Source organism: Epinephelus moara, chromosome 24, assembly GCF_006386435.1.
Source record: "Epinephelus moara isolate mb chromosome 24, YSFRI_EMoa_1.0, whole genome shotgun sequence".
NCBI classification, from domain to species: Eukaryota; Metazoa; Chordata; class Actinopteri; order Perciformes; family Serranidae; genus Epinephelus; species Epinephelus moara.
Window position 1 is genome coordinate 17264816 of NC_065529.1, and position 27739 is coordinate 17292554.

At 40.4% G+C, this 27739-nt stretch overlaps 2 protein-coding genes across 2 annotated transcripts in view; both read right to left on the reverse strand.

Annotated features, from left to right (window-relative positions):
* The window catches only part of vamp3 (vesicle-associated membrane protein 3 (cellubrevin)), an 81807-nt gene extending 72123 nt beyond the window's left edge, over positions 1 to 9684 (reverse strand). The window contains exon 1 of the mRNA XM_050039025.1: positions 9680 to 9684. Within this exon, the coding sequence (XP_049894982.1) occupies positions 9680 to 9681 (2 nt within the window). The 5' untranslated portion in view covers positions 9682 to 9684. The remainder of the gene's footprint in view (positions 1 to 9679) is intronic.
* Positions 1 to 27387, reverse strand: part of camk1b (calcium/calmodulin-dependent protein kinase Ib) — a 47403-nt gene extending 20016 nt beyond the window's left edge. The window contains exons 1-2 of the mRNA XM_050039020.1: positions 27255 to 27387; positions 18303 to 18416 (exon numbers count right to left, since the gene is read on the reverse strand). Of these exons, the coding sequence (XP_049894977.1) occupies positions 18303 to 18388 (86 nt within the window). The 5' untranslated portion in view covers positions 18389 to 18416; positions 27255 to 27387. The remainder of the gene's footprint in view (positions 1 to 18302; positions 18417 to 27254) is intronic.
* Positions 27388 to 27739: the final 352 nt, after the last annotated feature.

Consider the following 27739-nt stretch of genomic DNA (forward strand, 5'->3'; position numbering starts at 1 on the left):
ACCGTTTTGAGCTGAACTTTGGACACCATGTTTCGATTTATTCCTGTCACTTGCTTTAAGTGCCGCAATGGATGAAGAACGGTCGATTCACAAAGTTGAAATGAGGAATTATCTACATGATACCCGCTTCTTTCACCACAAAAACCTAAATAGGGGGGCAGCTGACTGGAGCAAGATTGCTGAAGAACTAAAAGTTTCTGCTAACGTAAATGACCATGCTAATAACAAGCCAGGCTAATTGCTGTTGGCTACGATGTAAAGTTAAGGTCAAAATATAAAATGTGTGTTTTCTGCTTTAAGAAAAAAAACAAGATAGCAAGAACTCACCCATCTTTTAACCAGTTCCAGTCTGACCTGTAGCACACAGCTGATATTCACATGGTCTGTTTACACGACGTAATGGAAGTGCATATTTAATGTATTCAATGTGGACACAGAGCTCTGATGTTATGCACTGCGCAATAGTCAGATGCTAGTTTTCTGTGGGAACATGGTGTCACTATGCTCTGCTCAGGAGCGGCTGCTGAGTCAAGTGGGACACCTGGTAAAATTTGGTATACTGGTCCTATCCTGTGTTTGGCTTAATACCAAAGTATTTTGAAAATTTTCACAGTGGTCCAACCCTAATGTCAAACACTGTACTGTCTCTCTATTTCATTACTTTCAAATGTACTAAAAAGCAGACAACTAGAATGTAATTTGAGTACTGCATAGGCTATATCACTGTTGACTGCTATAGTTTTAGTAAGGAGTTAGTATGTCATAAAAAAGTCATAAAAAGTAATAGTGTGTGCACCTTTCCTGTGCTATCCTCAATCATATGCTGGCCCCCCAAAATGACATTCAGTCAACAAAACCTTCAGAATCCCTGATTTAAGATATAGTTTCAAAGTGCTCTATACTGTCAGTTTAGCTGTTAAGTTTCTAAAAATATCTCCTGAGGGGAACTGCCCCCACACCTGAGTGGAAGGTTGGGATTGCAGACGGTGCTGATTGAACAGGGTTCCCACACATTTTCACTGACATAATTTCAAAACTTTTTTTGCCACACTTCTTTTTCCCAGCATTTTTTAAACATGCCAGATTCAAACTCTATTCAAACATAATTTTAGCAAGCTGGTAAACATGAAGTGAGAGACGTAACATGGGGAGAAGACGAAAAGATGTACGTGATGGTAACCAAAACGGGGAACTGCCCATTGGTCCGACAGCCCATTGGTCCGACATCCCATTGTTCCGACTATATTAAACCCATTGTTCCGAAGTCCGTTCCAAAATCATCATGATGCCCTGTGGTTAAGGTCTGGTTAGGTTTAGGCAAAAAAAACACTTGGTTAGGGTCAGGAAAAGATCATGGTGTGGGTTAAAATGAAAAAGAAAGTGGCAAACATAAGCTGTGAACCTGCTTCGCCGCAAGCCTTTCCCAGCTGACCCAGAGCCGGTCGCGGCGCACCATAAAGGTAGAAATACGCCCGCCAGGAGCCATTCAGCACCGCGGACCGTCCGACCAATGGGATGTCGGACCAATGGGCTGTCGGACCAATGACATGGACCCACCAAAACGTTGTCACATATCGATGCATATTAGAGCTATGTTATGTCGACATCTTCAGGAGATAAATTTGCTGTTAGGTTACATTACGTGGAAGGTTATGACAAAATTCCATGACTATTCCAAAACTTTCTATGATTTTCACTACTTCCATGACTTTTCCAGACCTGTGAAGTGTGATTCAATTTCCAGGTTTTCCATGACCATGGGAACCCTGCCAATGTTAAGTAGCTGATTATGACCCCATACATTTGGAAAGCAACAATATTTCTACTATAGGGACAGAATGGTAGAAGATGCCTGTGTCCAGCTGTGGGACAGACATCACACAAACCTTACTTGATGAGGGCAAAGAAATACAATCAAATGAAAAAAAAAAAACCCATACAAAAGTCAGTTTTTACCCTGCCACAATGCAGGCCCAAACAATATGGAGAGCATTTCTGTGATGAATATTTGATGGGTGTTGAGTACTGTGCTGAGTTTGCTGAGAGCCTAATCTAAGCAAAGGTTTTGGCTGGATTATAAGGTAAACAACTGTGTTTGCTGTTCCTGTTCCCAACAGGACATTCCTATCACCACCATGGGACCTGTGTCCAGGAAGAGGATACACACACACACACACACACACACACACACACACACACACACACACACACACACACACACACAGTTCCACTTCAAAGCTATTAGCTGTTAAACCTTCAATAAAGACACGCTTACTGCCACTATCCAAACAGTAGGGCGTGTTCTCAGGAGCTCACTGCGCAAATATGTTATACAATAGCTTAAATATAGGCAGGCAGCAACAAAATGTAAATGTCTGTAGCCCCAAACAGAATAAATATTTACATGACAATCAATAACATATATCCTAGTGATGGACACTGAGCTATTGTGCACAAATTCCGTATCCAAACACTTTGTATCTTGCACAAACAGTGGACAAGAGGCAGCCTTTTGGTTTTCACTGCTCAGCAAGTTCAAATATTAGCATAGTTCATTCACTCATCTCTTTATTACTCTTCTCTGTCTCTGAGTAAGCTGCCTGCTTAAAATACAGACTCGGCGTTGCTTAATTTCTGTCGCTACAAACAACCTTTTCATGTGTGTATCCCACGATGCCTCGCTCAGTGCATCAAAGGAATGAAAAAAACAAGGAATTAGGATCTCACATGCCATCATGCATGCATTATGCTCACTCCCATGCACCAAACACACTGGCACATTACATCAGTACAAACATGTTGTAGCAGACCAGTATAAAAGGCCGTGGCTACATCTACACAGATAAAACCAGTCCAGCTCTGATGATTTACAATGACGACAACCAGTACGGTCAACATATTGTTAACTATTACTGACACATTTTTACATGCAATCACCACAATACAAACACAATCTGCATTGTCTCATTGCAGAGCCAAGCCAGGCCCGCTCTGTATGTCATTACTGCCATGACAGCTGTAGCTTGTTCTTGGATTTAACAGGAGCTTGTTCTGTTTTCTTTTTATGACAACACTTTTGGTCCTTTGTTACCATCTGGTGTGTTACATTGGAGTCTGTCCCAATGCAGACATGTGCAGTACACATGTCGTTTGGAAGTAAACTCAATATCAATGTTGATTTTCATTATGAATAAAACAGGGAAGCTTTCCTCCTATGCTGTGGCATTTAGAGAATACAGAGCTTCCCTGATGATCTGCCATGTATTTTTTTTCCCTGTGAATCCCACATTTCTCAAACTCCAACCAACTGTGCCATCTGTCCTGCTGAGAAGTTGGTCAAGAAGGTATGTAAGCAGATGACAAAATGGTAACTGTGGAAAGGTCAGAGAGACATAGGGGAGGACCATCTGGTCCAATCAGAGCTGAAAGATACCCAACTGTGATATTGGCCCTGATACATAAAAAGACCATCTTTGCTCTGTGGGTCCTCCAAACACAAAGATCTGCAAACCACAGTCGCTCTCCTTATCTGAGAATTAACACAGTGCTTAACAATGTCATGTAAGCTAGCAATATGAGCTAGATTTAATGCTCAATTGCAATATAAAGCCATTTAAATTCGAGATATATTTCCCAAAAATATTGAGGGGAGATAAATTGTTTTATACCAACAGTGGATTAAATAACTCATCATAAACCCACAGAGAATAATCACCCGACTCAGCAGTTAACATGAGCTCCATGGAGTGTTTTAGCACATCAACTTTATGTGGTGATAATATGTCAATGTTGTGTTTGTAGCTTAATATACTGCCCCCAAGTGGCCGAAAAAAGCAGTCAATGAAGGTTTAAATCAAAAATATATTTGAAAAACTTTACAGCAATGTCTCTGTCCAGAAATCACAACCCAGTTACTTTACAGTTTCATGTAGGAGTTTTTTCCTACCCAACTACCTGCTAACCTTATCACTACTCAGATGGAAGGTTGAATCTCCTGCTAGCTCACCTAACACCACTGAGCTTGCTAACGTTACAGCTCAGCCAAGGAGGAAGCCATTAATGTTCACTCCGTACTGCAAGGAGCATGAGCCTCTCGTCCATGAGTAGATGATTCCTTCTGTGTGGTGATATGATTGGGGGGTGTAGCTCGGCAGAAAGAAAATAGGTACAACATGAAACTGCTCACAACAAGATCTGTGAATTATCTTGTGTAACCGGGCCATTATTTCTGGAAAGAGACATTGCTGTTGAATTTTTCAAATGTATTTTTTTGTCTCTTTGAGCACCAGAAGTCGAGTGCCATCTAGTTTCATTATACTGGAGAGAAGGCAGACATATCTTTAGTCAATATCTCCAACACTTGGCAACTCACACCAAAACAAACTAGACTAATAAATAGCACTACAGGTAAGAGGAAAAATATGTATCTTTGATTTTGAGGTGAACTGTCCCTTTAAAGTAATGTAACCAAACAGTTATCTACTGAGTCATTTTAATCATTTATTATTTAGTCTAATACTTAATATATATCCTGTGGTTTGGGGTGTATGTTTTAATTTCTTTTTATTTGTTTGGACAAATATGACACTCAACTGTACCTGGTGGGCCATAAATTGTCAATCCTGTGTTTTACTCTGAATTAAGTCACAAATGTGTGATAAGAAACATTCCTATGCTTTGATTGTGTACTGAACTAAAAATGTGTCAGGATGATTATCCAAAAATCGCAGTTGTAATAAAAAAGGGATATATTTAGTCTACTTTGAAATGATAACAAATATAATCTGCTGGTATCATCATGTTTTGCTCACTCTCATCTTAATAATCCCTTAATATGAGTGTTGCCATGGCGCTGGTATGTTTGACTCACTGCCAGTAACTGTGTCTTTTGGCTGAAGACCTCGGTGCACTCCACACTATGACTCACCAAGAGGAAATGTCATGACCATATTAAGAAATATAAAAATATAAACACTGAGTAAATTTAGCTTTACATAGCAATGTTTTGACTTTGTTAATAGCCGGTGTGTGATGTACATCAGGTGGCTGGATCTTACACATTGCAAAATTACATTTGAAGTGCCCCAATCGCTCATGATGGGTCACAGTATATGTGGTTAACTGTTTTATTAGGAACTGTTTTTTAAGGAGAAAGACACTCATACACAGATTCTTAGGAAAGTTTTGCTGATTGTTTTTAGTTCTATGGTCTGTGCATTTATTAGTTCAGTCTCAAACCTCGCAACAACACAGTTTCCAGCAGCAGTAAGTCACTTTTTCCAGCAAAAAATAGCTCCCATAAACCCACTGTAAACTATCTGCCTCACACCAAAGACAGGCCAAAGTCAGGCCAATTTAGCAAGTAGCTGCTAAAGAATGTCAAACATCTAGCGAGCTAAACACAAATAATTTGCTCAGGAGGCTAAAGTGGAGCTAAAAGCAGAGCAAATGTCGACTTAAAATATGTCAGGTGGCCAGAAACATGACTCAAATGGAAGGATTAAGTTGCTCTTTAGTTTACTGACACATTAGTCGATTAGTGGCCTAAACTCAATTAATGCAACTTCAAGTGCTTTATTCTCCATGTAAGAGCAGAACAGATCCAAGTTTCCACTGTTTCGAGTCCATTTACTGGAAGGAATTGCTTTGAAACACACATGAAAAAACAATATCCCTATCCAAATCGTATAGTGGATTGTAATTAAGCTGCAAAGCAAAGAACTTCCTCCCTGAGGATTTCTGGACTAGAGATAAAACGCAGGGAAAAGTCTTCTGAAGCCAGTCTGCTGATATGTGGACAGCTCGTAATGTGGGGAATATGGGCAATAAGGGATTATAACAATTGTGAAAGACTGTGGGAAGATGTACATGACAAGCCTGCAAGTGTACTTAAAACTGTTAGGGGGGATATAATGCTGTGAGCAGATGGAGATGCATAAGTGGGCCAGACAGTGGGCATATATGTGTGTGTGGTGTGTGTGTGTGTGTGTGTGTGTGTGTGTGTGTGTGTGTGTATTCCAGGAACTGCAGGCTATGCCATGCTGAGCTGTGCTGTGCTGAGATGCAGGCTTCTGTTCGAATTAGGTCAGGGCAGGGCTGAAGGGCTGAGGGTGCCATAAGCAGGGATGGATTTTCAGGATCGGGTTGCAAATTATTCCCAGTTGTCATTTTTTAAAAGAAAGGTTAAACTGTCGTTGCTCTGAAAGCTGGGGTGTCTGAGTGAATATGGCTTAGTCTCTTAGCTGACTTGTTTTTAGCCTATCTGTAATGTATCTTACTATGGATAACAACTTTGCCTACAGGTGACTATCTGCACACTTTTTGAACACACATAATGTGTGAGCACTGAAACAATAAAGATGCAGAGAGAGATGAGAAGACAGGTGACGAGAAAGAGGCGCAGCAGCGTGCCAAAAGCCTTACTCATAACTCCCGTATGGTCTTATCAGTGGCTGAGACAGAATTACAAGGGCAGACATGGTAACGTGTTGTCCTGCATGTGCTTTGAGGTCCAGTACAGGAGCCGGGCACTGTGTGTGCCTCATCCCCTTTAATGAAGGAAGGTCTTAGCTCGATCTCATCCTACAGCTTAGACACAATCAAACCGTATCACAAAAGAAAAGCTAAGCAAGGAAAAGTAATTCTTTTCTAGAAAGGCGCTGTGGGACACGCTTTTAGAGAAACAAAGGCATGATCAACGGACGATAAAGACGAGTACAAATTGTAGCAAAAGATATCACAGGAGCGCAATGGAATAAATATGAAATATATATAATATAAATTATGGGGAGAGAGGAGACTTACGATAGAGACAGAAAAAGAGAGGCACAGAGGGAGACAGAGATGAAAAATAGATGAAGTGGGACAGCTCTCATGCTGCGAGACTCATCTGCTCTATAAAGGTGGCTGTTTCCTTTTGTCGGAACCACTTTGTTAATCATCATTTCGAATTCATTTGATTCTGACTCAGCACACAAACACTGAATAATGAAGAAGCAACAGAAATAGTACACAGAAAGTCGGTCTGGGCTAAAATTCCCTCAAACCCCATTTCTGGGCTCTCGCCGTCTCTACACCTGAAATAAATGTTTCAATTGCATGTTGATATTAAAAGTATGGTGACAGATGGTTACATGCTGCTTTGCCTGCTCACTATCTGGAAATCATAAAGATAGACATCACAGCAATGAAGCAAATTCAGTTTAACAAAAGGGATGCAACGTAAAAGTCTGGTACATCTTATTGATATCAGGCAATAGCTGCAATACAGTAATACTGTTATTAGGATATGGCTACGAATCATCTAAAAAATGTGCCAATACTAGTACACTTGAGGTGATACCAACAAAGTTCTTCATCTGATACCTTTTTTCTACCTTATTCAGTCCCCAACATGTGAATGAATTCATTCAGCTGTGTAAAATGCCACCATACGCCAGGTGTGGAGAACAGCCATACTTTAGTATAGCAAGAATGTTTTAATGGCATCTTCGCTGAACTGCCAACTCTGTCCAACACAATGCGCTTCACTTCACCACACCATAGACTGTGTGGGTTGTAGCTGCTACAGTTGTGGGCCAATCACAAGCTGCATTAAATCAAAGAACACTTGCGGTGATTGGCTGTGAGCAAAACTATTCAAATAGTCACCTTTTCTAAATCTGGGTGCAAATGTAAAAAAATGCTGAGTTTTTTTTGGTGAATACCTTAAAGGCATCGAGTACTGATACTGAGCCCTGTATTTGTATATGGATTTATTCAAAACGATGCACCTCACAGTGTACATTTTGCTTTGTGGATGAATTAATACCAAAGTATAAGTATGTATTTCTTATTAATTTTGCCCATAATAGGCTGTTTCTGCTTTCTTTTAAATCATTTTTAATTGATTTTACCATTACATTTGAAATTGAGTGAGCTTAACTTTCTCAGAGATAAAATATACAAAATAGAAATAACAATAATTAAATAAATAAATAAAACAAAGACTATCTATGCTCAAATAAACTTCCATAGCCCAAGACTGTCACCTCACCTTTTCGGCTATATCCCCAAATCCTGCCTCTGTATCTCTTTACCACCCCACAAACCTCTCACCATGTTCCCCTTCCTCCCAAAAAAGAAATAAAGAAGGGGATTCAGCTGTTTCTGTTTAAATGTGACTTAGTTCTGAATGGACAAGGTTCACACTGTATAACCTTCAGCACATTCGTATTAAGCACATTTCCAAACAAAAAGGAAATGTTCTTGCAGACAAAAACTTACAAGTTTGTCTTTTGCCTCTGGAAATGCACCCTTGTCCAGTAGCTCTCCCCTCTCTGTCCCCTCCCTTCAGGCGAGCACACTCTTCATACATTAACTCAGTATTTCCCATACATTGCTTTATTTATTTCTCTTTAATGACCTGTGTCCACATGGCATTTCTCTTAAGCAGAAAGGCAGTTGCAGGGCACTGGGGAATGCTTCATCCCTGTCCCGAAAGCACTCCCAGCGCTTTTTTTTTTGCCATGTGTGAGTTTTGTTTCTATAAAAACAATATCTTGAAACAAAAGTTACCTAGGTAGCTAACGCTGAGGGTTGACTACCCAGTTGACAACAAGCTTGCAACGGCACAGTGATAAAAGCACAACACTCACCAACAACATCTAGTGTCAGCCACCCGATTTGCTAACACAAATGGGATTTTCTGTCTTTGTTGTGACAGTAGCCTAGCTAAAGGAGCAGTCGTGACATCCCCAGCACCTTTCTGAAAAGTTCAGACTTTCAACTCAAAGCGCTCAGAGCGGCCGCACAAAAAGCTGGAGCACTCTGAAAAAAGCGCTGGGTGTGGCACTTTTTCTCTTGGTGGCGGCATGTGCTCATTCCTCATTCGGAACAACTGAAAAAAGACGCTGGCATTTAAAAGAAAAATGATATGTGGACACATGCCCTTCGACTCTATATTGCTTTACAGTGTAGTCAGTTGTTGCCAATGCTGGTATAGCAATTTTTATCTAAAAGATTATCTGCCATTAAATCAGGCTTACATTATCTGAAGGGACACGCACATCTGCATGTGTGGACCAGCCAATAGGAATGCGCTCTCTCTGAAATGACCAGAGATTGGCCAAAGTCTCCCATCACAGGCTACATTTTCTAAAGCCAAGTGGAGGTGCAGAAGTCCTGTTTTCTCTCAGACCACTTGAATTACAATGTGCTCAAAGAGGACTTTAGCCCCATGATGCCAAAATAAAACTGCCTACCCAAGCTTTAATGCGCTCTACTTTTGAGTTGAAGGCACCCTAACTTGTACTCAACTTCTGAAGTGCACACACAGGAATTAATAAAGTACATGACGTAATATGAGAACATTCAGATACAGTGGTTCCCAACCCTATCAAATGATGGCTTTTTTTCCTTCAAATATATAAGTTACAGTCTGTGACTCATTGCATATGCTATTGTGTCTTGCACCTCAGTTTATTAATGGTACCATCTATTACCTGGCTGTAGAGTATTTCATGAATCCCGAGCACGTAAGCTTCATAGACATACAGTCTCAGACACCTCTCTGTACTACGGAAATATTCTGAGTGTTCCAACATAAAGTCAGGTCTAACATGAGAGTAAGCCTTTGGCAGTTACATACAGAGCCTGCATTTTTTTTTTTATCTCATAATATAATTCAAGTGCATTTGACATTATGGCAGAGCCAAAGCCTCATCTCTTGTCACACAATTTATAGTCTTTCACAAATGTCTCTGCAAGCACCAGTGCACGCACAAACACACACACACCCCAATGAGCGTCGAGTTATTGAACCCTTCCACTCAGAAGCAGAGAGCCCTCAGCCTGAGTGGTAAATCAACGTTAAAACCCGTGTAATGTAGCCGAGAGGCACGAATGTGAGGGCACAAGTGGAGCAAAAGGTTCCTCTCTTGACTAGCAGATTGTGTCCCAGCCCTGACAACAATCTGTGTGGATTCTGGGCACGAGATTTGAAACATTTAAAGTAACAAAAAGAAAACACCTAGTCTAATATATCTGGAGCATACTTGTCTAATGAAAATATATAGCGCTAAAACCACGGGTATTTCATGTTTGTAGTCTTTTATCCACTGAATGTGGATAAAGAGGCAACGAGAGATAGGTTCACTCAGAAGTTGTGATGCACATAAAATGCCCAGGAAAGGTTTAAATGAGAGATCCTCAGCCTGTCAAATCAAAAATAACAGCCCGTGAGCGAGAGGGCTCCTCACTGTAAAAAGAGAAGATGCGCTATGAATGGATGCTACTTGTTCATTCAGAGGGAGAGAGACGGGAACACTGGGGGCAAAGGTCATAAGAAGAAAACACAAGGGAGGAAAGACATAAAGAACAACTATGAACCATCAATTAGAAACACATACGCTCCAGGACACAAACAACAGTGCGGAAAAAACAAACACACAACTATGACCAGAACAAAGTGTTGTCTCTCTCTCGTCCGCACATCCACACACATTACTCTTCCCAAATCAATTCTGGCCAATAAGCTGATCATACGCGCGGCAGCAAGGGCAGGGGCTACTGGGTCGCTGTTCGACACGAGTGACAGAAGCAGGCAGGGGTTAGTCCATCAGCACTAATGATTTTAGTTGTTTACACCACGCTCCTCTGCCCTCCACTTCCTCCCATGCCCCATCTCTCCATCCCCTCTGTGATTTGCAATGTATTCTGGGCTGAAAATGCTGAGAATTTCCCCTCACTGCTCTCGGCATTTATTCAAATGTCAGAAAAGGCAACATGGCCCATTTGTGCAGTTTGTCATTAGGACAACAAAGCCAGAAGCTGAGTGTGGGAACATGGGGGGGAAAAAACAACAAAACACGAAGCTGCTGTTTTGAATTTAAGAGCCTTCATGATTGTCTATCTAAAGTATTTTATATCAATATTACAAGACATACAGATTCAAAATAATACTGATTAATAATGACTACATCCGCCAAAGACCTGTGAGCTGGTAGAGAGTTGTTTGAGATGGAAACTGAAGTAGAATCAGTGTGCTGCTAAAAATAGTTTCTGCTGTCATGTAATAGAGTTACAACAAAATACAGAAAATATCAATACCAATTTTCCAAATACGCGGACTGTGAATCTGTAAGCAGCCAGGTTTGAATGATGACATACTGAACAACATAGCTGGAGACTGCAGGATAAGTCAATATTTGAAATACAGCCAAGGGGAGCGCCGGGGAAGCCAAGGGAATCCAAACTTTCCCAGCAAGAAGGTCTGGATTTATGTGTATGTGTGTGTATGTATGACGTGGTATAAAAAAGGTTTTAATTCATTTTGTGACCAAAAGCTAGCAGATTATTGTGACAGAGGTTTTTTATGTATCCAATAGGGTTCAGCAATATGTTAAAAACAGCCACACAGTCAGAAACACAGGCTTTGATTGGTCGACAGCTTGTGGGGATGGCTAACAATAGCAACTGTTTTCAACACAGAAAAACTGTTAATTACAGACGACACTCAGTGTTAGATTTATTATCATGGATTATTTTAAGAGTTTACGGCTGGATTACAGGGCTTTTAGGCAAAAGCAAGTATGTCTCTCACATGCAATATTCAGACATATCTAAAGTTAACAATGTTTTGTCATGCATGACATTGTCCACCCCGGAGTTGACCTCTGTAGTGTCCAGTATGACAGATCTTTCTCAGTAGTTCTTTTCAACGCTTTGTAATGAGACAGACTCACGGACGCAGCTAGAAAAGCTCTGCTTCAATGATACAGTACGCAGTTTATGTTCCGATAACATTACATTAGACATCCCATTTATTTTTCACTTGCCAAATCCAACAACTGCAAGAGGCATTCCACTTGCCCAAACACAGGGTTTACTTGCCCAGTGCAACCATTAATGTTGAACCCTGATTCCCCGCTGTCTCTCTCTGCTGCCTACTGAGCAGCATCTAAAATAAAACTACAAAAATCACCCAAAATGTCGCCCTAAAAAATCCCAAGAGGCCTTTCAATCAATGTTCTCAGCCAATCCCTGATAGACAATACATTCCTCCAATCACCCAACAATTTAAGTGTATGAGTAGATTGATGTTTGACTGTGTATACTATCTTACATAATTACTCTGAAGAGGATCAATGGTTGGCCCTGTGATTAGCTGTGTGTCCTCTCCCTGTATAATGAAAGCTTTAATTTCAGCTGAGAATCAAAGGGTGGCAGGGCGCACTGTGATCCCTGTTCTTCAGCAAACACAGTGTGAAACCAGGAAACAGTCAGAGAGCAGGTGACAAGAAAGGGGAACCAGAACAGAGATGGATTTGTAACAGCGGGGATGTGGTTTTGGGCTGGGCTGGACAGACATAAACACAAACAGAAAGACAGAGAGAGGAAGAGAGAGAGGGGAATAGATTAACATAAGTAACAGACATGAGAAAAGAAGGAAAGCAAAAGAGGATTTGAGTTGATTGCAGTGACAGTGCTGTTGCCTGTGTGTGCATTATTAATTCCCATCTGTTTTGATTACAAAAACAGAGGCAGCAGCAGCTGGGGATTCACAGTACAAACCTGCACATGCCACTGGTATCTGCTTTACCGCCCTGTATCATTACTGTTTGTGTCACTGAAGTGAGACATTTGAAGGAAATCTGCCAATGTATCTGTCATTGTTAACATGGGCTAAAAACATATTAATTACATCTAATCATAGAAACAAGATCACTAATTCTATACTATGTTTGCAGAGGCCAATAAGTGATAAGTCACAGAAAGATTTGAATGTGCTCATGTTTTAGATGTAGCTCCTAATGTTCATCTTCTTCGTGGTCAAAATATCAGCAAGGGTGGCTGCAGCAACACGAGCACATTTATAGAGAAACGTCTGTTTCTGTGTTTTCCTGTAAAAGAGAGAGCGAGTTCATCTCTCGCACAATGCACACATATGCACCCGTTGGAGGATTATTAATAGCAAATCAAAAACTTTGTTTCCATAGTGACTGTTTGAGTCCATTATGGAAAGTGTCTGCTGTTGTTACCAAGACAACAATCCAGCAATGGCAAATGAATGTGGCGCACAGCTGAGTGATGCGGTGAGCTGGTGATCTCTCCATAAACAAGCTGAGCACCAAACTGGGGGCAGGTGGAGGACTGGAGGGACGACAATGAGAGGGCTGAAAGGACGGCAGACAGTTTCATGTATGCACCCATCAGCTGTGCTTAGACACTTATACAACTTCAATTTGACTTGATGATGCTATATTTACCTGAGTATAATATCCACATTCTGTCTATGTGCATAGTGTGCTTGCTAAATAATCTAAACATTTCATGAATCAGACTGTAATTTGGAAGTAACTAACACAGTTATGTAAGCTAGCCACATTAGGTTGCATATCTAGCACTGTCAGTCACTCCACATTTAAGTCATCCCTATTATAGAAGTACTACATCTAAATTAAGAACTCCAATATGTTATTTCCATGGCCTAGGAAAGTTCAATCAGTATTTGTGAACATGAGCTACTCTTATGTCTCACACTTGTGATGTCATCAAGTATAATGTCTGGAGCTGCTCCAAGCATGATGAATGGGAGCTTGATTTTGTGGCCCCACAGATAGAGATGTTCTGATACCATTTTCCATCCTGATACTGACTCCATTTCCTAAACTTGCATATCAGTCAATACCAAGGACCAATCCAATACCGTTGCTCCAAAAAAATTAACAGCTAAATACTACAAACCCTGTATGGATATGAAATGATTACAATATTTGTCGTATGGCTTATTTTAACCCATTTGTAAAACAACAAATACAGAGAATGAGCTCCATAGAACTTTGTTTTACTTTTTTTATTCTTTACTGCTGTAAGACAGTAGTTGCCAGTGGCTGCACAGCACATTTTTCTGTGAAGACTACTGTTTTAGAGAAAACTGCCATTGTATCCAGGTCTGAAACTACTTTAAAGTTCATAGATAAATTACATGATATCGGATCGGTGCATGCACTTTTATAACAGCAAATGCTGGATACCCCATCCAGCATTTGCTGTATCAGAGGCATTTCAGATAATGGTACAGGAACAACTCTACCCACCGAATGTTTCTTTTCTTTGTTGTTACACCTAAATGAGCTTTATCCTATTGTAGTGTTCTCAATTGTGGAACATAAAAATGTCCCCGTATACGCGCAACTTCCCCTGGTTGCTTTCACTGTCATCTATAAACATCTCTCCCAATTCATTGTCTGTGGAGCAGGTCCACATTTTATACCCTGTAACATCACAAATTTGAGTTTTAGCATTCTAGTTTTTGGATTTGGGAGAGAGTTGTTCATGATTACTAACATTTTTGGACTGTCTTAGACCATGGGAACTGCATGTATGAAGTTTGAAAATAGACATAGTTTTCCTTTAAGTTCTTTGAACTGAGGTCCACTGATCCTCTTTCTAATGCAGTTTATCTGTGTCAATGCCTGTGCCAATTATCCCATGGATAATTCAGTCTGTCTTTTGAGTATGATTTTGCCTTTAGTATGTTTACAGTAGTGATACCGACAGGACAGATTTTTGTTGTTTGTAACTGTTAAGTTACGTCAGTCCTTTTCAGTTTCTGTTTACACTATTTTTCTACCCTCTGTGCATTGGTGACTGAAGAAGCTAAGGAAGGCTTCACAAACTTACAAAACAATCTTAGGTTTCATCTTGGATTCAGCTTGTGTTCACAAAACATAATCCTGGACTAACAAGGATGTGCGTGTATGTATAAGGTGCTTGGAGTGAGACACCTTGGATAAACATCCTGTCTTGTGACATTCAGCACCCATGATCAAGGATCATAAGCAAAGAGTAGCAGGATTAAAAGTTATACTTAACTGCAGTGCAATTTGTTCTTTGAGAGCAAACTAGGGTCCAAATGGCCTCTACCAGTTTGGGAAGGCTGGGCAGAGGCTTCACTGTGGGATGGATAGCAGGACCATTTAGACAGGAGGCCTGAGTCAACCCCAGGAGGGGTTAAGAGGAAAGAAATGATCTTGTCTTGGTGATGGAATATGCTCTATTGTTGCGAGTGCCAAATTACATTTGGACAAGTGTACTGTATGGCTAACAGAATTATGCTCCTACTCACTTGCATAAATATAGAATAGACTGCCATATAAGTCGGGCCTGAGAGATCAGGCAGCAAATGAGTTATGGCTCCACAAATGACAAGCAGTAGGCATGCCATCATGCACTCCCAAAAACAAGCATGACCATTTTCAGACAAATGGGCGCGCGCATGCACACACACACACACACAAACACACACACACAATGCTCTCAAAAGTTAAGAGGTTTAAGAGAGATTCCAAGGCACCAAGAAAAGCAGAGCAGCGGAGACACAGCGAATATAATTCATGGCAAAATACCCCGACAATACTCCTCAATATAATTCCCTTCTCAGAAAGCACTGCTGATGAGATTTTATGTCCCAATGGCTTCCAACAGGACTGTCATACGCTAAGGCAATGTCAACCTTTTTTTTTTCATTTTCAGGTCAATTGAAAATACCAAAATAGGGATAAAAACATAATATATCAATATCAAGTTTAAAACAAAAAACTGATCAAAATAACAACCACAACATAAAAATGGATTGATCCCTTTCCAAGTCTAAAACATAAAGAAAAACAAACTTTCATACAAAAACCTTGTCAAAACGTGGGCCTGCAGTAGGACTGATCCCAGTTTATATGTGGGACTGAATGGGGTGGCTGTAGCTTGAAAGATAGAGTGGGTTGAACACTAATTGGAAAGTCAACTGCTAGATCCCCGGCTCCTCCAGTCAGCAGTTTAAACCCTGGACTCCTTCAGTCCAGGGCAAGATACTGAACCCCAAACTGCACCCGATGGCTGTTCCATTTGTGTGTGTGTGTGTGTGTGTTTGTGTGTGTGTGTGTGTGNGAGTAGCAGGTGGCATCATGTATGGTAGCCTTGGCCACCAGTATGTGAATGTGTGTGTGAATGGGTGAAAGTGTAAAACAGCTCTTTGAGTGGTTGGAAGACTAGAAAAGTGCTGTACAAGTGCAGGTATATCTACTATGTATAGCTCCTTTCACACATGCACTGCAAACCTGACATTATCTAGACATTACCAGGAGGACCTATGTGTGAGAATGCAAATGTCTGAATCAGTTGGATCGGGCATTAAGTGCACATTATCCTGCTAGTTCCCTAGCACAAAGTCTGTGTTATGTCCAAATGAGCCGACTGTGACTAGAGCAGGTCATTGACCAGAGAATTCATAGCAAGCAAGTGGGCATGTTCATGAAGCAAAACCAACAGAAAACACGCGAAGAAGAAGACGGGTAATTTATGAGAAGACGGCAATGAAAGCAGGTAGCAGAAAGATGACGAGATTCAAGAACTTCCCTTGGTAAGGGCTGAAGCCGACATTGCCAGACAAATTCAAGGAATGGGAAGAGACGCTGTTGTTTATGACCAAATTAAGAACCGGTTATATGACTGCAGTAATCTGCATCATGTCCTGCCTCCTGCATGCTCTAGCCTATATAACATGGAGTATTTCCAGCAGGTGAGAACGCTTCTGACACATACAGTCTCCTGTCGTATGCTACATTCGAAAGAGAAACAATGTCGAGACCTGATTCTCCTGACACTGTCCAGAGTTTCTTTTCATATGAGAAAACGGCTTTTGTTTGTTGTCCTAATGTATGAAGTGTTTTCTTTACATAGGCACATGTGTACATCAGGACTGCCACAGCAAAAAACCTTGTCCTAAAAACAAAAATAAAACTCATGCCTGACAGTGAAAAAACAGCCCCTCCCCCTCCCAAAATATCTCACACTCACCAGCTATGCAGACATAAACACACAGTGAAAAATAGAGAAGCTAGAATCCAAGGTTGGAACTGATGTCAAGTAAAACTCATTACTGTCAATAATGGTCTATATTTTTTTCCATGTAGTTAAGTTGGACTGTGTTCAGCTTTGTTGGCAGCTCTAGCTTTATAAATGATTGTTGATAAGTTAGGTCTAGCTGTACTGTGCCTTTTTAAAATCATTTGACAAATTCTTGAGAGTTAAATCTTTATTCAGAACACCTGTAATCTAATATAACAGCCCAGCAATAACTTAAAGTGTATCAAGTTCAGTTTTCATCAACACTGTGTCAGAGGTGTTGACTCAACCCCGTGTTAATTTATGAGGCTGTTTATTCAGTGGTGCTGTTCCACTGTGACCTGCATTTCCTTAAGAGGTGGTTCTTATGTTCTGTCTAAAATTATTTACATGCGGGGAGCAGAATATCAGCCTCTCAATGTAACGCTTTGTGGCTGGTTTGCTGACCCTGTGTCAGAGAGGTGCAGTAAATCAACAGGGTCCTAATGACACAGTGTCAACAAAATGGAACATTATATGCTGCTCAAAGGTGTATTGTAGTGCTATTGTACTGCAGCATGGAGAGACTGACTTAACTGCCTGAAATATTGTATTTTAATGTGTTTTTAAATGTGAGAGAGGTTTACACCATTTTGTAGAAGTCTGTGTGTTTCAACTAAAGCACAAAAATAGCTGATAGTGTTAACATGACACAATTAGAGATGGTCAGAGCAGCCAACAATGCAGGTGCAATTTCATTCCAAAACAAGTTCAGTATAAAATTGCGATTCACGACCACCTGACCTACATTATACAAACTCATCTGTGCCACACCACCTACCTTGGCAAAAACAGATTCATTAGGGGTCATGAAATCCCCAAACTGGTAAAGATGCAAAAACAACCTGAGAAAAAACGGCATTGCTGCTCCCGCTGGCTTTGCACTGACACGGTTACCATATGTGTGCTGCTTGCACCACATCAGGTTCCCATTACAGCCTGTTTTGTCCGATTAAGCATCAAGCTGTTTGTATAGGAACATTGTCTGAAGCAGCCCAGCATAAATATCCACTGAGCAGAGACACATTTATAAAATGCAGCAAAACCTTGTCACGAGGCTAGATACACTGTAATAAATTGTTGGCCTGTCAGTCCTTATCAAACAGGGTCTAATTAGTAACTACATGGCAATATTTACTTGCCTTGCATGATAATTTATAAAGTTCAATCCATACAAAAGTATCATGATCAGAAACAAAACAAATGCATCTGTATTTGTCCATCTGAAAGAACGGCTTACAGATACACATTAAATGCATTATTAAAAATGCAAAACCCCACACCCTTTATTCAAATGGTGGTAATGTTCCCTAAAAGTGTGAAAAAGCGATCATGCACAGCTGAAACACAAGTATTTTTGCTGCTGGCACCGACCCACTTACGTTCCCAGGATCTCTTTGAAGTCATACTGATCCTTCACATCTGTGGTCTTCTTTTTCCAGGCATGGCAGTCGTCACCCAGTGGCATCTTCTTGTTGTTACGGTCAGAAACAATACTAGTGAAGAAAAAGAGGATAAGGAGGAAATGTTCATTAATATAAACAGTTTAACTGTCTCCATCCCCACCTACATTACTGCGCTGATAGTCCTGCTCACTTTTCTTTTCTGATTAATTATAAATGTGAACATAAAATAAGTTAAGATGTTTTTATGACTTGGATTACTGACAGTGGGTTTCTGTGTTTGCCACTCGTGATGACACACTAGTAAGCAACACATGATGTCGTGTTGGGAAATGCTGACATTTGACAAACAAAGAGGCAATGCAAATTACTTTGCGTTTACCATGTATGAAATTACAGGGTAGAGCTTTGTGCTTTGTGCATGTTATGATGTTGCTGTGTTGTGAACATTCAAATTTTTTGGCATGACCGTTGGGAGTTTGCATTAGCCCTGTGGGTGTGTATTGCAGAGGAGCACTTCCTGCCGCTATAAGTCCCATAAGGAAGTGAAGTAACAGACTAATTGTTTCGCACAATTGCATGTCATGTTGCCAAAAAGATAACTTCTGTCTCACGGGTTCAGGCAAAAAACTGACCTAAACCAGTGACAATGTTACAACCAGCTTGACAAACAGAATGTTGAAAAAATGTGGTTGGTCTGTCAAACAGACAATTATATGTGTCTCGGATGACTTAAGACTGTGGTAAACCTTGCTTCCTCTGTAAAGTGATTTTCACACACATTTGACACAGGCTCAGGCTGCATTTCATCCATTATACTGAAATACTACACAGGTAAATACGTGGGTCATTGTTTTTTTTTTGCAATTTAAGGGTGGTGACTGAAATTTTGTGGTTACTTGGAAGGTTCAACATGGCAGACAGTGCAGAAGATCTGGTCTAAATCAGGGCTGGGCAATATGGAGAAAGTCAAATATCACAATGTTATTGACAAAATACCTCAATATCAATATTGCAAGAATATTTTAGGGTTGACTATTGGTGCTTTCACAAAATGTTTACTAGGGCTGCCCCTGAAAGTCAGAGATTTGAATCATCAGTCAGAGACCCCTCAGTCGACTGAGATTGCTTCAAGTTGAGCAATCGTTTTTTGTTTCTTTGTTAGTTTTTTTTTTCCAGTCAGTGTACAGTGTAGGCTACTTCTGGGGACATTTCGCTTCACTTCCACTCTGCTCTTCAATACAGGCTGCTGCGGAGCACTTAGGCAGCTGCTGTGGGAGGAGAGGCTTTGCACCATAGGGCTCTGAAATAACGTTACCTTCTGCCTTCTGCCTTCTGCTTAGAAGTGATGAATTAACTTAATACGATACAGTCATCTAACTTCTGTTTGATATCTCGTTAGCGCAGTTAGCTTGTTTACTATATCACGTCTGCTACTGTTACACTGAACGTCCAGCTGAACCCCTTTCAAACACTCAAACTCTATGTGGAGAAATAAAGGAACGAATAGTGGAATATTTGTATTGAACAGCCAGATCTGGCTCACTGGCAGCTGAGTTAGGTTAAGCCCTCATATTTATACAATGAGATTTTTGATAAATAATCATCAGTAATGTGGATATAATGACTAAGTGGGCAAAATCAAATAACTAAAACAGCTAGAACAGTCTGGTGATCATTTTATTATAAACCAGGAAAAGACAGCAGTCATGATATCCAAAATCAAAGAGGATATCTCGTCTTTTATCACGATATCAATAAAGTATCAATACACTGCTTTGGTATGTTTGTCAGCAGGATTTGGAAAAACTACTGGCCTTATTTTCACAAAATTTGGTGGAAGGGCGTAGCATGGGCCAAGAAAAAAAGCCATCAAATTGTGGAGCAGATCTGAATCACATGATAGATAAACAAATTATATTACACTGTCATTAACATTGTGAGACAAGACATACGACCCTGGGAGAGGGCTGTGCTCTCTGAGTGCCCTTCTAGTTCTGACGTTATGAAAAGTGTCCTGCAATCACATTTAGGTATTTTTATGATCATCAAGATTGAATTTTATTGTAGAGGAGGCTCAAAGTCATGGCCAATATCTACCAGGTTAATAAGTAAACTATAGTTTCACTCTAGAAACCCAACTGTTACTATAGAAGTTTGAGTACAGTGATTCACCTTTTTACACCAAAGCCAAGCAGTGTAATGTAAAAGAAACTGAGTCTTAGATGCATTGCAATTGTCTCTTAACAGATTATGCAGAAAAATCAATAAACATAAATTTAAAACCAAATTCTTCACATTATGATCGCCTGTAACACTTCTGTGTCCTTATGGCTAAACCTATTGGATGGTGAAATGTAACTGAGGTAAATGTGTGCATCATGTTTACCATCAATCTTACTAGGACTGTATTAATAAAAGATAACAGAGGTAAATTCATCTGTTTATTTTAATTATGTCGGACTACAGAAATGCTATGTTTTTAGCAGCCAGTAGTCACACAGTTGGATAAGAAAATCATTCATGTATAGGAATCAAAAATTCATCAATATTCGCTTTATAATCACCCTCCGAATCACACGTGAATCATGAGGTGCTTCGCTGTTTCCTTTGGTTTAACAATGATTCTGTCAAACTTACTGACTGAAACTTTAAGATGAGCCTCTGCCTGAAGAAGCAAACTGTTGTGAAGAGCCAAAACTCGGGAACCTGTCAATCCATAAAATGTCAGCTTATTTGAAAAATATTTGATACTTTACTGTTCTTGTGTAACGCTCAGGTTTACGTGAGGTGACACAAATTAGCGCCACAAAACTGGGCCAAATCAAAAATCAGGCCAAGGTGTAAGGTACAAAATACACCCCTAAGAGTAAGAAAACGATACAAACAATACTAATTCTGCTTTAGTTTCACTTGCTCATTATTTTTTTTGTTTGTCCTCACCACACTCTGGAGTGCGGGAGTGATCACAGAGGACCCTGCTGTCACAGCTATCATCATCTAAACCCAGAAAGTGCCTATAACTCAGACCTGGGAGACTAAAATAGCTCTGTTCATATCAGCATGCCTCACTCCTCCTCTGTTCCTGCTGCCTGCCTGGCAACTTCACAGTCTGTCTATATGAGATGATGTAATGTATTGTTCTGGATCGTACAAGAGCCATTTTGTTAAACACAATATAATGTCACAATTAATCATGTCTCTATTAGCTCAGAGTCAGCTCATTTACATGCTGAATTGTGTGTATGAGTGGCATTAAGCGATAGACAGGGGTGGGCTTTACACCGCTGTTATCTCAGAATAAATGTTAATAGGACATGGCCTCTGCTAGCTGCATTCAGGTGCAGTCACTGATTGCTGCACACACACACACACACACACACACACACACACACACACACACACACACATACAAACATGGTGGCCCTCTCTCTGCCTTCACTAATGTCAGAAGTCAGCTTCATACGTGTCGTCATGGCAACCCAAAGGAGCTGCTATGGTATCTGAGAGTCGACATTGCTTTAGCGTCTAATAGCAGGTAGCAGCTAAGGTGGAAATCATTCTGGTCACTCAGAGGCTGGCTGCAGTGGTCTGGTGTGTGGTTATTGGATATGTATTAGATGGACATCTCACACAAGAAGCAGTGAAAAATGATACAACCTCATCAAGTATACACTACGTACAGCATCTGGTAAACAAAGTAACCAAAAGTGCCAGGAAACTAAGTGTACAGTTGAACAGTTCATGAATCATTTCCTCCACTACATTTTGCATGCCATTTAAAGCAAATGAAGAAGAAGGAAGTACCTCTGAAGTTTGCACAATATAGCAGCATGCAAAGTAAAGTGCTTAAGGGAAGCAGTAAGAGGAAGTCCAGTGTAATGTGTGTGAAAGCTTTACTGGTAAATCTGCTGTGTTGGGGCCTCTGTTCCTGTAGTCTAATAACTACTGTAGGGGACAAACAAACAATACATAGTAGACTGTAACTCTATTCCTCAGTACATCTTCAACTTGACACCAGTCCCTTTCTTTGAGTATTGAGGATCAATTACCGAGCATGATTTTTTTTCCACAGTTTTCATTGAAAAATGATCTCTAGTAGGTCAATGTGTGCTAAACAACCTCTGTAAGTACAAAAGAATACATAGCAGTGTTTATGCAAAGAGTAGGGCGATTTTTGTTCTGACATGTTGAGATTCTTTAGCCTTTCTGAAGTCTGGTTGTGAGAAGAGGACTTTGAGTTTGAAGTGCTGAAACTAACAGACTTGCTAGTCAATACAGAAATATTTTGTGAGAGTTATACAAATAAACATTGAGTAGGCTAATTATTTATTATTGAAGTATTTCACTGATGGAAAGACGGTGTTTTCATAAAAGTGGTCTGTCTATGCAGTAGAAAGATGCAAATACATTTGAAATTGGTGCTACATGACCAGAGGAAACAGAGGAAATGGGCTGTGACATTTGCTTTTACTCAAGAGGTGTAAAACCTGCAACTACCAGAATGCACTGCACCACACTGGACTAATAAACACCTCCGCTGGTGGGTGACATGATGCGAATTTGACACAGGAAACAGCACGGCTGCCAGCTGGTAACAAACAATCTCAAATTACAGTTAAACAGTAAGCTAGAAATATTTTTCTGAAAACATCTGAGGCAAGAAATAGGCAACGCAGTAACAGAATCCTGGATCATATTTGAGCGGTGCTGCCTAGTTTTAAAATTTCATTTTTTTTCAAGTGCCCACTTACTGTTCACAAATTCTCATTTACAGCCAAACAGTGCACTAAAATATGTCTCTGAAGACGTTTTAGGTGACAAATAGGCAATACGGTAACAGAATCTTGGTTTATATTTGATCAGTGCTGTCCAATTTTATCGTTCATTTGGAGTTTGGTCTGCGTTTGAGAGAGAGAGGGGTGGGCATATGAAAATGCAGAACTACAATCAGTAGTCCCTGCAACAGCTCCAGAGCCAGTGAAAATCCGCATTTCACGTCATCCAGTGGATTTAAATTTGATGATTTGCTTGCTTTTCTGTATTTGAAATTGATGTAACCCAAAGCACTTTTTCATGAGTCCGCGTCAAAAAGAGCATTTTTGGCACTTCAAATGATCCGTCTTTTTAAATTATTTAAAGCTCTAGTGTGTAGGATTTAGTAGCACCTAGTGGTGAGGTCGCGGATTGCAACCAACTGAAACTTCTCTCGTGAGCCAAGCGTGTAAGGACACTACAGTGGTCGACGCAAATCTAGAGGCAGTGTTTGGTTTGTCTGTTCTGTGCTACTGTAGAAACAATAAGGCAGAGGACCCTTATTAAAGGGCACATCTATTTTCAGTTTTGGGTGATTACGCACTGATAAAAACATAGCTATGAATATTAAATTCAATTTCTGCAAATGTGTCCCCCTGAATCCTACACGCTGGACCTTTAAATTATGAATTGATACATTGAAAAGATGTGTCATGAAGGAATAATTAAAAACAACTATATCTCTACAGCTCTAACCTTATCTCCTGACCAGCATTATTTAGACACGGCATCACAGTATACCTGCTTAGAGAGTAGTAACCTTTAGGCTATAAATAACCGCAACAGCACAAGACTGTTTGGAGGAAACAATGAAGGCAGAGAAACAGTGAAAACACCTCTCACAAACTGCGTGTTTGTAGCATCTCACCTTGCTCATATGGAGATTCATGGAGATTCATGTTAATTCATGCACTGAGAATGGATGATATCGAACATCAAAGTCATTTTAACATCAAAGTCATTTAAAATCTATGAATGCATCAACCGTCGCTTGACACTGGTTGTGTTCATTTTTGAACCAGGAAATATCAACATGCACCTAAATCTCCATTACACTTGGATTTCACTTAAATGGCACAAACATACCTGGATATGTTTTAAATTAGGCAACTTCATTGACACATTTCAAGCAATTTGAGTTTTATGGACAAAATTGAGCAAGGGAGTCTGTTTTTCAAACAGACAAATGCTATAAACAACAAAATAAGGATCAAGTTTATGACACGCAGGGGCAGATATGGGCAAGTTTAAAATGTAGGAGAGTAGAGGAGAGAGACACATGCAGGTATCATAGGAGCATGTAGAAGGCCAAAAACAGCCCCTTCATGTCCACTGATGACATGACTTTTGGCCAACGGGTGAAGATTAAGCTGCTCAAAAAACCCAAGAAGCAAAAGGATTGAAGAGGCTGGAAACAGGGAGATGCACGATACCATAAACACATTCCCTGACTCGTATGTGACATGCAGCATTCATCCTTGTTTAAGGTTTACACAAAAGAGAGTCGCTGTACTCACTGGTTTCCCATTCCTGTGATGTGCAGTGGACAGAAGAAACACACACACACACACATGTACACACGACCACAGTTAAATGTGACAAAATGACACGTGGTTACGGTGTCAGGGCATGAAATCGAGTCTGCAAGGGTGTTGAAACTTTTGGCAACACTTGCATAGAATCAAACATTCAAACAGACAAACTTATGGAGCTATATTAAAACGACGTGTCGATACGTTAAATTAAAACAAAAACAAATTGAGCTCTTGAACACATTCTTAGTCACATCCACTTGTTATCTTTTAACTGGATGGCTCATGTCTCGACAGAAGTGTCGATAACAAATTAACACACTTACATGTTGGCTCTCTTTTGATTTTAAACACTTTAAAAGATTGATCTTGGCTCGAGTTTTCTACTATTTCTCATATCTCAGCAGACAATCTACTGCAGAGCTCAAAACTGTGAGAAATTCTGCTGCCAAGTTAAGAACAGAGACTTAACTCATGTCAACGGACTGCATTCCTGTGAAAGCAGCTTCACTTCACAGGAAGCCAAATAGTTTTTGTATTGATTTCATTTTACTAATTCTTTTCAAGGCTATGTTAGGTCAGGTGCATAGCTACACCTCTGATCTTTTAAAGCAGGGGTGTCAAATATACGGCCCGCGGGCCAGAACCAACTGCCCAAAGTGTTTGGATGACTTGCACACCTAACATTGATGAACATCTAAGGGCTAAGATGTGTATAGTTTCAGGAGCAAGTTAAACAATGAGTGGCTGATTTCATGTAAAAATGCTAAAATAACAATGTATACTTAATGTGGTCATATTTAAAGGTATTAAACATTGTGAAAAATATCAATGTCAATCAGCAGCTTCAGGACAAAAGAATCTGTATAAGGCTTCTATCTTGAAACAATATTGGAGGAACCCTGTTGATAAGACTGCCAAAACTTTATATTTGTAAATGATTTGTAAGGCAGGGGATAATTTATCCTGCTCCCCCAACAGCTTCCACTTCAGTTTGGTGTGGTGATGCCAGAATACACAGGAGTGGAAATGAATGGAAAAATGCACATGTAATGACAGTGAGTAGAGGACTAACTAAATACGGAAAAACTGAGACATATTGTTGAAACTGCACTTAATTTTCTTCAGATATCTCAGGCTGTTCATCATCTGTTTTGTTTCTTAACACTAAATAAAATGTAAAAAATTTGAATTGACACCCCTATTTTAAAGCTTTCAGAGCTGCAAGCAGGACCCACGTAGTCAATCTGAAATCAGGCCTAAGGACAAAAGCCAAGCCGTGTTTTTCACATCCAGCTGTCCAGGTTTTGTGTCACATTTCATGCAGTATGATACATCTTTGAAGGACAGTAATTCCTGTTTAAACCCCCAGCGTTTATTTATTTATTAATTTGACCTTAATGCCATTATTGTCTCTTTGAAAATCTGGGGTGTCGGTACAACACACAAATTGGCCACGGTGAAATGCATGCAGCTCAAAGAAGCAAGACAGTACAACTCCATTCACACAACAAATACAAAATGATTTACTGGGTCGAACGGGTGAACTGACAAAGATCCCAGGTCTCTGCCTTGGTGGGCGAGTGTTTTTTCCTGCTTGCCAAGAGCAAAATGTTTAAAAGCACAAACACACAGTGCGTGATTCTTATTTTATTAACTTGTTCACATCATTACCTAATCGAGAAACAGAAAACTATCCAACTAATCTACGCCATCGTCCCCTCAACAGATGCAACATCCATGCTGTCCATCTAAAAAAACCCTATTAATAAAACCCATGCATCCGCTGGTTGACTGTCTAACACAGAGAGATTTACTAACAGAATACTGATTGGTCAGCTGGTGTCAATGACGCACAACAAATCTCCTCTCAAAGTGAGCTTATTAATTGATAAGCAGACTTCTCCTTACAGGATCCCAGAGACAGAGAGAGGAGGAGGCGCGAGAGTGAGAGTGAGTGAGAGAGAAACAGAAAGAGAAAAGGAGAAATAGATAAGAACTAAAAATACACATCAAGTCTTGTTTACTGAGTAAACCACAAGACATTTCTGCTACGAGAATTAATAATAATACCACCAAGGTTCTACCAAGACATAGCCTAGAGTTATTTTTATTTAATCAGACCATACTATATAAACATGACTTTATTACATTTAAATTAGAGCAGTCTAGTTATACTGGTTTGAATGGGAGAAAACAAGTAAGCTGTCACTTCAGTCCCTCCATACTCCATGTCAGTATCTGATCCTTCAAACTGCAGCTTCAGTTACATAGAGGTCCTCTTCATGTCAGTGACAATAACTGCATCTGCATAACGAGTCTGACGGTTAACTTCAGCAGCCTCCCCTGTAGTAACGCTACAGTGACTTACAGCTCTAAATCTCCCTCAGAGTTGTAAAACGTCCCTCTAAAACCAAAGGTCCCCATATACCACGGAGTGAACGTTAAACTCCGTTAATGTTAGCTAACCTTAGTGCTGTCAAACCCCCCTGACAAGAGACCACGCTCCGGCACCTCTCGAGCCTCTGACACAGAGACAGAGTTAAAGTTTGTGTCATGTCAGTGTGGCAGCAGCGGCTCCTACCTGAAATTTAGCGGGCACTAATGTCCGGCAGCAGTGTCCAGTGTCCGTCTGTCTGTCTCTACAACTCGGAGCGCTCTCACGCGGAATCTGTACTTGGCAGCCTCACCAGCAGCGCTCATCCTGACGTCACCTCGGGGCAGGACGGCCAGCGGACCAATCAGCGCCCGAGCTGGGGAGCACAGGTAAACGGTTCTGCGACACTATTGGTCACCTCTCTGTCCACCCGTGACACCCGTGTGCTGTGCTCATGATAAAGCGCTTGGAGGTGAGCTGGTGTCCGTGTGCAGGCTCGGTAATGCATAAAATAAATGACCCCAGCTGAAAACTAATACACACTCATGCTAAGGCCAGACACAGAAACATTAGCAGCTCCAAAACTAGGCCTTATTGTAGCAAGCAGTAATGGCATGAGTAGTCATAGTGACAGTGATAATGGACTTGAGGTTGTAGGTATTATCTCTAATGCTGGAGCCCTTAATCAGTTA